The 11691-nt window shown below is 38.4% G+C and overlaps 1 protein-coding gene across 1 annotated transcript in view; it reads left to right on the plus strand.

Moving 5' to 3' along the window:
* The window catches only part of RHAG (Rh associated glycoprotein), a gene marked incomplete at both ends in the record, with an annotated part of 29448 nt that extends 18794 nt beyond the window's left edge, over window positions 1-10654 (plus strand). The window contains 6 exons of the mRNA XM_080665077.1: window positions 144-310; window positions 2749-2886; window positions 3745-3866; window positions 9489-9562; window positions 9807-9880; window positions 10580-10654. Coding sequence (XP_080521203.1) covers window positions 144-310; window positions 2749-2886; window positions 3745-3866; window positions 9489-9562; window positions 9807-9880; window positions 10580-10654 — 650 coding nt within the window. The remainder of the gene's footprint in view (window positions 1-143; window positions 311-2748; window positions 2887-3744; window positions 3867-9488; window positions 9563-9806; window positions 9881-10579) is intronic.
* Between the last annotated feature and the right edge of the window lie 1037 nt (window positions 10655-11691).

Here is an 11691-nt window from a genome sequence, read left to right on the forward strand (position 1 = left end):
ACTTTTGTTTATGCTGGCTCTCCTCCTAACTCTTAGATAACTAAGTCTAAAAGTAGAGACATTATCAGCCTCCAAGGCAAATTGCATCCCCTAGATTGTCTTTCATATTAAGAACTAATATCTTTTTTTGTGGTTTACTTCAGGGACTCTTTTCTTATGGATATTTTGGCCCAGCTTTAATTCGGCCATTGCTGAAGCCGGAGACAAAGAATACAGGGCCGTTGTAAACACATACTTCTCTCTTGCTGCCTGCGTGCTCACAGCCTATGCATTCTCCAGCCTTGTTGAGCACCGAGGCAAGCTTGATATGGTGAGTGTCATATGAACCCTTGTGGGGAGGGAAAACGTTTTCTTCTTTTCCCTCTTAGCTCTTCTGGCTGGCCTGAGAATTAAATTGACATGAGACAGATTAACAGGAGAAAATAACTAGACTTAATTATGTATGTACACATGGGGATCCATACAACTATGTGATCTGAGGACAAATGGGACAGCTAAGTCTTATATGTCATTTTGAACTAAGGGGAAAAGTGCGTAGTGGTTTGAACTTCAAAGGGGAAGAAAGCAATTCACATGGAGATGGAGAAGCAAATGTTTGCTAAACAAATGTTTATTGGACCATCTTTAAGAATAGGACACAGAAAAGACTGAGCAAAAGGGCCTTGCTAGGCTTCTCCCTATCTATCACACCTAGTTCAGACTGAAAGTACAGTTATCAATTATCATAGTTTCCTTCCTGGACCAGATTCTCTATCTAAATTCTTTCAGGAAGATTCAAGGTTCTCCTTGAGCCTTTTATTTCTTAAAATGAGCCAACTTAAAATAAACAATATCCCAAGGAAAATCACATGTTGAAGTGGCAAAGGCTCCCCTTTACCCCATGGAAGTTTCACTAAGTAGTGCGAATGGTTGGTCATTTCTGCGTCTCTGCCAAGCTGCCAGAATAGATCTCAACACTGCAGACCTTAAAGAACATTTTGAAGAGAACAGTGTTCATTCCTTTCTTCATCAAATTGGTACTCTGGAAAATTAAAGTTTTATCAAGAAACTTACAGTCTAGGAGCGAATATAATCATGCAAAAATAAAAGATTTGAGGCATTTTTCTCTACTAATAAAGCTAACTGTTAATAAAGCTATCTCCAAGTTCTTAGAAAATCTAAAACAGGACATGTCAAGAGAAGCAAAAGAGAATGGAGAAGGAAAGTTGTTTCTATTTTCCTAACTGCAAATATTCCTCTCAAAGAAATAATTAAATGCAATGTGGGATCCCGAGTAAAATTCTGAAAAAGAAAAAGGACATTAGTGGGAAACTAGTGGAGTTCAAATAAGGTCTTTAAGAGTATTATAGCAATGCTAATTTTCTAGTGCTATGATTATGTATGATGTTAACATCTGGAGAAACCGGGTGAGGGATATATGGAAACTCTCTGCAGTATTTTTGCAACTTTTAAATAGTCTTAAAATTATTTCAAAATAAAACATTTTTGCCCTGGCCCATGTGGCTCAGTTGGTCGGGCGCCATCCAAAAGGTTGCTAGTTCAATTCTGGACAGGGCACATGCCTGGATTGCAGGCTAAATCTCTGGTAGGGGACATGCAGGAGGCAGGAATTGATGTTCCACTCTCACATCGATATTTCTCTTTCTCTCTTCCTCCTGTTTCCTCTCTCTCTAAAAATCAATAAAAAGATTTTTAAAAGTAAATAAATAAAACTCATTTTTCAATGCCCCAAGTTGGTCCTTTGACTTTGTTGCCTGTGAGCTAGAGAAATGGCAGTGAAGGAGTGGTCCTCAGAGCAGTCACTCTTCTTTTCCAGCTGGAGGGAGGAAAAGAATATTGTCCCTTTTCAAGCATAGCTAAGGATGTATTTCAATGCTCTACAAATTGCTTCATGAAGGAAAATTAGGGAAAAAATTATGCACAAGTGGTTCTCTTTTTTAAAATATGTTTTTATTGATTTCAGAGAGGAAAGGAGAGGAAGAGATAGAAACATTAATGATGAGAGAGAATCATCAATCGGCTGCCTCCTGCACGCCTCCTACTGGGGATCAAGCCCACAAACTGGGCATGTGCCCTGTCGGGGAATGGAACGTGACCTCCTGGTTCATGGGTCAATTCTCAAACACTAACCCACACTGGCCGAGCTGGTTCTCTTTCAAAAGCACTGCTGACCTTCTTCCTCGGCCAGGCAGTAAGAATAAGATTTTCCTGACAAATTCTGGTAAACAGAAATTGGAGACTCTCCTCCATCCTCAAATGTCCTTTGTACAATAACACTTGTGAAAGCTGTTGTCTTTCATGTGGAATGCGTGCCTTTAAATCTCTCTAAATTCCCTCTTCGAATACTGGAATAGCAGAGACTCAGAAAGCACACAACAGCCACAGGCCTCTGTTGGCTCATGACAACCACGAATGTGTTCCCAAACAGCACCAACAGGCAAAACCTGGGTAGAATAATTGCTTTGCTTACTCTCCACCCTTCCACTACAAGTTCTTTTATTTCCACACATCCCTCCCCATTCTGGTCTCTGATCACTCATACACTCCCAAGAAACCCTGGCAAGAAAGATATCATGTCAACTGCTTGGAAGAAAGGTTTTCTGCAATTATAAAAAAACACTCATTTTAAAAATAATTACTAGTCTTTTCAACTGAATATTGTGCCCTGGGGTCCATGAGTCCTTGATTCATTCAGTCCTGAACTTTGCCTATTCAGCTCACTTCACTCGTGTTTCCGGCTCCCTATAGGTACACATTCAGAATGCAACCCTGGCTGGAGGCGTTGCTGTGGGCACTTGTGCAGACATGGCGATCCACCCATACATTTCTATGATCATTGGGAGCATCGCAGGAATGGTCTCCGTACTTGGATTTAAGTTTCTGACTGTAAGTATGACAGATGCTGAGTGAAACTTTGATTCTGCACCATCATCTTCTCACATCCCACCAGCAGAGAAAAGCTATGAAAATTTGCTTTCATAAGCACCTTTCCTTGTTGCGAGTCATTTGCCTTCTTGTCAGAGGTCCCATTCACATCTTAGTGTCCAGTGTTTATACTCTTTCCTGACTTCTTTTGGGTAGCAGGAAAGAATCCAATATTGGTTATGTATCACTTGATAGGATGGAATGTCAAGTACTGTGTTCCTTTCCAAAATACCATTAAATTTTTTTTTAATTTAAATTCTTTATTGTTAAAGTATTACATAAGTCTCCTCTTTCCCCCATTGACCTTTCCCTGGCCACCCCCATCCCCCAGCACGTGCCCTCACCACTCCCCTCTCCGCCTGTATCCATTGGTTATGCTCATTTGCATGCATACAAATCCTTTTGTTGATCTCTATCCCCTCACCCCCCACCTTCCCTCATAGGTTGGCAGTCTGTTCGATGATTTTTTTACTCTGGTTCTATTTTGGTTGATGATGTTTGTTTTGTATAATTAAGAACTCTGTGCTTTTTAAAGGGGGATTTAAGATAAGATCAGTAAGTATGAAGGAGTAGGAGTTCAAATCACTTGCCTTCAAATCCATCCACCAAACACTAAAAGGAACAGTTTTGCCACCAATGTTTTCAGATTCTTTGACTTAAGTAGGTTTTAGATCTGGGTGGAGAAGTGGACTGTAAGTGGGTTTTAGATATGGATGGATATATAGATTGTAGATAAAATGTTTCCTGCATGATCTTTATTTCAGTTATAGAGTCCTATATATCTAATGAAATAAGCTTTACTCTTTTTTACCATTTCAGCCAGTTTTTGCTACTAAACTGAGGATCCACGATACATGTGGGGTCCATAACCTACATGGCTTACCTGGTGTGATAGGAGGCCTCGCAGGCATTGTGGCAGTGGCCTTGGGAGCATCTGACATGTGAGTGAAACAATGGGTTTTCCTGCCTCCCTTCCCACCATCCAATAATGTTTTCTCTCACTCTGTAAAATCCAATGATTAGAAAGCCTATTCTTTAGCAGTCCAGGCCAAAGCTGTAAGTATTGTCCTTACTGCAGAGAATAGAATTTATTGGAAGATGTGTCTTAATATTATTAATGTTTCGGTTTTGTTTTGTGGTATATTTTTTTGTATAAATTAACAGTGCTAATTTAAATTTATATACCATAGACATTGTCTTCTAGTTGATAGGGAAATTTGATCATCACCATTAGATTACAGTAGGTTTACTCTTTTACTTGATCCCAGCAAAATGGGGCATATAGGGCATAAGTGATGAGTTCAGCAGTCGTTTCCATCCAACTCACAAATAAGAATGAGTTAGCATGACGTGGAAAGCAGTTGGATCTGGAGAAGCAGGGACACTGGCATGAGGCTCCGACTTGTCTACTAACTAGTTATGTGGACTCTGACAAGTTACTCAACCTGTATCCTTTTCTGGCTCTGTATCCTCTTCTGTAAAATGAGAGAATTGTACTATTTGTTCTCTAAAATCCCTAGCAGACTTAGATTCTTCCCGAAGGGGGCCTAGGTGTTTATTTAAATGGGCAGAAGAAGAATGGCTATCAATGAAATCCAGAAGCATGGAAGTTATATCATAAGCCATCAGATGTCACTTTTAGGAAACAATATTGAAGCAATTTGATTTGAGTGTCATCCATGCCAAACATCTAGGAAGATCAAAGAGTGCAGATCACTCAGAGAGCAAGTATGGAGGAAGCAAAATGCACAATTTTTAAAGACCACTCAAACCATGAATAAAAGGTGAATGTGTGTTTGAAAATGTCTCAAGACAGACAATAGTGAAGTCAAGGCTGGGGGAGCGGGTGGAGGGGGGAGAGGGATGGAGGGAGTCAATGGGGAGTAAAAGGGGGACATCTGTAACACTTTCAACAATAAAGATAAATTTTAAAAAAATAAAGCAAATGCCTCAAGATTACTACTAGCTAGAGTTGCATAATTTGAAAAGAAAAACCTCTTCAATTTTAACAGATTAAAATTTAACCCTGTTGAGACCAGTAATAATAAATATTTGAAAAACTTGCTTATTCACATTTCCTACCGGATAAAAAGTTTCCTTCTTCCATTTGTGTATTTGACTGAGTTTTCTGTATGTTTTATTTTTTTTTACCCCTTTTACAAATTTGGAAGACATCTCTAAAAACATATACTAGTACATATTATTTCAGTTTGCTCCAGCACCTAACAGGCTATTAAGACCAAACCTAAAGTGTTTCAATGCTTTAAATCAAGCATGATAAAAGCATGTATCAATGAATCCAACTCCTAGGGTTATAGTGTATAAACACTGCAAACACTCTAAAGAGGTGCCTCATGGTTAAGAATAGAGGAACTATTGAGCATCATTCCTAGACCAGTTCCACAGATGACAGTCTATCTGGCTTGTGAGCTGGGCCTGACTGGGTGGCCAGATTTGGGGTAGGTTTTAAGGTTGAGAGTCTAGTCCTTGGGTCTAGGTTTAGCAACAACTTCTCAATTTACTCAGGAGGAGTTGTGGTAGGGAGGGAAATTATGGAAGGCCTATTCAGGTAGGTAAAATTCACAAGTCCCATGCACCAGTTAAAATAGTCCAAGAACCAAGACTATTAACCCACATTGTGTCTCTTCAGAATACTAAAATGCAATTCTGGTTTCTTGGTAAGCATAGGACAATGAGAAGTTAATAATGCTGTTAATTTCTTTTTAAACAAGTGTTTTCCAAGCCTATTTTTATCATGGAACACTTTTCATCAAATATATCTTTTAATACCTTGTAAAAGATCTTGGCAAATTCTGGTAAAATTAACAGTAAACTTACAATAAAAGAAAATCAAACAAAAAATATTTAAATGTTAAATCTCATTAGCAATCAAAGAAATGTAAATGGAAACATTACCAATTCTTCAGTTATTAAGTTGACAAGATTAAATGAATAACAATACAGAATGGTAGCTAAAGTAGAGAAATGGGTACATAAATTGTACAATTTTGAATTAGCCCATGTGTAGTTTATTACCTTTTACCAATAATCTCATTTCTAGATAGGTTTCATTTTAGAGAAATTATTGGGCAAGTTCACAATGTTCATAAGAGGATGTATTCTCACAGAATTTAAAAAAATATATATAAAACCCTGAAAGCAATCCGAATATCCCACCTATAGTTGGATAATTATAGTATATTTGTACAGTGCAATACTCTGTAGCAACTAAAATTATGATCCAGATTGACATTTATTGACATAAAAAGACACTGAGATCTAATGGAAACATAAGTATTATGATTGCACTTTATAAAACTACATGTTTTATATTTTATACTGGTAAAATTTGAGGAAAATTAGTTTCCCTTATTTTTTTAAATAAATCTTTATTGTTCAGATTATTACAGTTGTTCCTCTTTTTTCCCCCCATAGCTCCCCTCTACCCGGTTTCCACCCCACCCTCTGCCCTTACCCCCCTCACACTGTCCTCATCCATAGGTGTACGATTTTTGTCCAGTTTCTTCCCACACCCCCCATATCCCTTTTCCCCCAAGAATTGTCTGTCCACTCCCTTTCTATGCCCCTGATTCTATTATAATCACCAGTTTATTCTGTTCATCAGATTTTTTATTCACTTGATTTTTAGATTCACTTGTTGATAGATATGTATTTGTTGTTCATAATTTTTATCTTTACCTTTTTCTTCTTCTTCCTTTTCTTAAAGAATACCTTTCAGCATTTCATATAATACTGGTTTGGTGTTGATGAACTCCATTAGCTTTTTCTTATCTGTGAAGCTCTTTATCTGACCTTCAGTTCTGAATGATAGCTTTGCTGGGTAGAGTAATCTTGGTTGTAGGTTCTTGCTATTCATCACTTTGAATATTTCTTGCCACTCCCTTCTGGCCTGCATAGTTTCTGTTGAGAAATCAGTTGACAATCATATGGGTACACCCTTGTAGGTAACTAACTGTTTTTCTCTTGCTGCTTTTAATATTCTCTTTTTGTCTTTTGCTCTTGGCATTTTAATTATGATGTGTCTTGGTGTGGTCCTCTTTGGATTCCTTTTGTTTGGGGTTCTTTGCACTTCCTGGACTTGTAAATCTATTTCTTTCACCAGGTGGGGGAAGTTTTCAGTCATTATTTCTTCAAATAGGTTTTCAGTATTTTGCTCTCTCTCTTCTTCTGGCAACCCCATAATTCGGATGTTGGTACGCTTGAAGTTGTCCCAGAGGCTCCTTACACTATCTTCATATTTTTGGATTCTTTTTTCTTTTTGCTTTTCCAGTTGGGTGTTTTTTGCTTGTTTGTATTTCAAATCTTTTACTTGATTCTTGTGATCCTCTAGTCTGCTGTTGGATCTTTGTATATTATTCTTTATTTCAGTCAGTATATGCTTAATTTCTAGTTGGTCCTTTTTCATATCCTAGAGGGCTTCACTAAATATATCGGCAGTTCCTTGAAGATTCTTGAATAACCTTATAACCGTGGTTTTGAACTCTATATCCAGTAGTTTCCTTTTCTCCATTTCTGTCATTTGTGACCTGTTTCTTTGTCTTCGCATTTTGGTTGCATCCCTGTGTTGATAGAGTGGCTTTGTGTGCTAGGTGTCCTACAGAGCCCAGTGACTCAGCCTCCCCAATTACCTGAGGTGGACACTCTTGGTTCACCCCTTTGTGGGCTGTGTACACAATCTTATTGTAATTAAGCCTTGATTGTTGTTGGTATCACTGGGAGGAATTGACCTCCAGGCCAATTGGCTGTGAGGATCAGTTGTGCCTACGATGGGAGAACTTTTGTGCTGGAGACACCCTTATGGGGCAAGACTTGCTTCAGTGGAGCTTTGGTGCTCACTGAGTCTGCCCCCTGAGTGTGTCCCCTTATGGATCTGAGGAGGTGTAATCTGGATGGTCCCACTCTGACCACTGGGTACACTGGCTCTTGGATCTCCAAGGAGATGCAAATTTAGCCTCTGCCTGAGGACACCCAGCAGGAGCTACAGAGAGATATGCAGATTCCTCTTCTTTGTTTGGGGTTTGGAGGTGCCCAGATGAGGCCCAGCTGTGAAACAATGCAAGCTGCTGTGGAGCCTTGGGCCTTCTTTTGGAAGTTTTGGGGCTCTCTGACCCAGCTGCAGTTTGTTAGGTAATTTTAGATTGCAAAGGGCCAGGCCATTCATATGCAAAAGCCTCTGTGCACAGCTTGGGTGGGGCTGGGTCTCAGGGAATCAATAGGGCGGAGCAAACAGCTATGGTTGCCGGTCAGCCCTGCCCTAAGAGGCCCCCAGGGCTCAGCCTCCCAAGGTAATCACTGCAAGCATCTCTGAGAGAAAGCCGCCCTCGTGTTCTGGCCCAATGCGAGACAGTCCAGTTTCTCCCCGTATGAGTCTGGGTCCCCAGAGTCTCGCCCGGAACTGGAGTTCAGAGCAGTCGGGAGCTTGTGTCTCCCTCCCGATTGAAAAAGACAATCTCGTACTCAGTTGCCAGCCCTTTCTGCGCTCACCCCTCTGTACCTCCGCACTTTACTTTTGCACCTCCTCTGAGTCTCAGCGTGCTTTTCTTTTTCCTTCTAGTTGTAGAATTTCCACTCAGCCAGCTTTCCTGTGGTTCTGGATGATGTCCATTTTGTCTTTTAGTTTTGAAGTGGTTGTGTGAGGCAGCAAGTTGAGGTGTTTACCTATGCCGCCATCTTGGTTTCCTCCCAGTTTCCCTTATTTTTTAATTAGTAATTTTTTAAAGTATTTTTATGATGATCATGTGTTATTTCTATAGTTTTTACATAGTAGAAATATTTAAACCCTTTAAATAAAAAATAAATTAATTAATTAATCTGAATTTAGTGCATCTTTCCCTTGAATGATGAAGATGAAACACCAACACACTCTCATTTTCCAATTGTTTGCCTTCATACAATCACTCCTTCAATCTTTCAAAAACTGTTTACTGATTGCCTGCTAAGAGAGAGGCATGTGCTAAGGAAATTCCTACATTCCTAGTACATTTGTCATTCATGTAACAACACCCTATACATTCCAATAGCTTACTATTACAATCATTAATTTCCAAAGTTGACGTAGTTTTTTACACATTTCATTTTAAGGTAACTATTTCTAAGCTTACATAAAGATATACTTTAGTGTCTTCAATGAGTTGTTTCTACAATATTTGCTAAAATGAGCTTTTTTGACCTTACTGACTTTTTAATTTCACTATAATTGTTGCTATTGGGATGGGGTGAGGAGAGATAGAAGCTCATATTTGTTGTATACATTACTCTATCCTCAGTGCCTAGAAGAGAAACTGGCATGAGAAGCTCAATAAACACATTTTTTGAATGAATCAGATAATGTATCCAAACCCGATACAAAGTTTTTCAGAGAGAGGGGAGAGAGAGAGAGAGAGAGAGAGAGAGAGAACTCATGGACATAAAAACAGTGTGGTGACTGCAGGGTGGAGAGTTAATGGTGATGGAAAAATTAAAATAAAATAAAAAAATAAAATCAATAGTCATAATTACAAAAAGCAATATTTTTTATTTTTTTATTTATTTTTACTTCGTAGGTCTACCCCAGCCATGCAAGCAGCTGCTCTGGGTTCTTCCATCGGAATAGCCATTGTTGGAGGGCTGATCGCAGGTCAGCATAAAAATAAACTCTTCCCCGTAGCTCATGCTCTCAGCATGATAGATTATTCATAAACATATTGGTTGTTAAATTTGAAAATGTACTAAACTTCTGACAACAATCATGTAAGTGCAAGGGGATGCTTTTCTAACAGTAATTACTTCAATGTAAATATTTACTTAATTACTATGCAGGTTAAGTTTTCCTCATCAGCGTCTGTGTCATAACATGGCTTATTTTCTCCCCACCTTCACAGGTTTAATTCTAAAGTTACCTATCTGGGGACAGCCATCTGACCAGAACTGCTACGATGATTCTGTCTTTTGGGAGGTACTGTGCACTGTTCTAAATAAGGATGTAAATGATGACTCCACTAGTGAGTTTTGCTCACTTCAAGCCTAGATGTGTGTGTGTATTTGTGTGATGAAATCCCTTTGTATAGAGAGAAATTAAGGCAATGTGTGCAGACAGATAAAATCAGAAGTTATGGCATTTTCCAAAGCAGATATTAGATGAAGTAAAGACTGAAGCAAGTGTCCTTTCATTCCTCTGAGAGTTATTAAAAAATCTACTCATTAAAATAATAGGGACCCTGGGCATGAAATTTTATACCATACAGAAAAATAGGCAAAAGCTGGTGGAAAATAAAAGGTTGGAGAATCTCAGTGAGTTCACAATAAGAGGTTCTGTGAATAACAAAACATCAGCCTCTTTCTATCCTCTGGTTTCTACCTCTTTATTCCACTGTAAATAATTTTCTCCCAAATTGTTTCTTGCAAAGCTTAAGAGTGAGAGACGTTTGGGTGTGTTCAGCAAGATTTCCAGGGAGAACAGGCTTGGGAAAAGGGAATGTAGTCAGGGTGGGTGTGGTAAATATTTTTGTTCTTTTCTCTTTTCCCCAACAATTTTTATAACCAATTCTTTCTAAGCATGGTAAATGATTACAGAAAATACCTTTGTTTCAGTAGCTATTTCTGACAGGCCCAGTGAAAAAAGCTATAAAGTGTCCTAACCTTGTTTTCTCTCAAGGTCCCTAGGTGGAGAGAACATGACCATCATTTCCATGAACATCATGGCCACAACCACTTGGAACCTGAACTTTAAGTTTCATTCCTCTGCCTCCACTTCCTTTCCTTTCATCTAGAATCAAGTTTAAATAGACAAAAAGCATCCAGCGAAAATATGGACCAGAATAGAAGATCCCGACTCACAAATGTTCAGTGTAAAAATGTCTTAGCATAATGTTGTGTTTTCTCTTGATATTCACTGATTGTTTAGTTGAGGGCATATGACTCATAAAGCAGATGGTCAAGCCTGGCCAGTGTGGTCAGTGGATGAGCATCAACCCAGGAACCAAGAGGTCACTGGTTCGATTCCTGGTCAGGGCACATGCCCAGGTTGCTGGCTCGATCCCCAGTGGGGGATGTGCAGGAGACAGCCAGTCAATGATTCTCTCTATCATTGATATTTCTATCTCTCCCTCTCCCTTCTTCTCTGAAATCAATGTTATATATATATAAAATGATGGTCAAGACTACTCTTGACCAGTGGGTAGATACAGAGTGAACATTTAATGCATATTCATATATATTCCCAATGGAAGTAGATTTACATAGAATCAACACTTTCTAATCATATCACTTTCTTAAATGTAGTTACTATGTCTTCAGTCCCAAAGATTATACAACTGAAGCCAGTGAAACAATAATGTATACACGGATCTATTTAAGAAATATGTATTGAGAGACTAGTTTGAATTGCAAATGCTCTTATCTAATGAAAAAGAATACCAAAAAAGAACTACCTACTATCATTATTTCATCTTAAGGTAAAAAGATAAGCCTGACATCACAAAAATGGTACAGACATATTCAGAATAAAAGACTATTATTTAAATTAAATTAAATTAAATTTAGCCTTCATAAAAAACCAATAAATTCTCAAATGTACTTAAAAAAAAAGACTGTAAGGAAACGCCATATATTTTACTCATTGATTTGGTATTTACATACCTAGCTAATTGGTTCTCTCTTGCTCTCCTTCTCCCTCAAATCTCCGGAGAAACATGTACATACATGCAATACACATTATGTATTGATCATTGTATTTGTACATAGTACAGATTCAAAAACTAGAAATAC

This window comes from Plecotus auritus (genome assembly GCF_963455305.1).
Source record: "Plecotus auritus genome assembly, chromosome: 4".
Taxonomy (NCBI): domain Eukaryota; kingdom Metazoa; phylum Chordata; class Mammalia; order Chiroptera; family Vespertilionidae; genus Plecotus; species Plecotus auritus.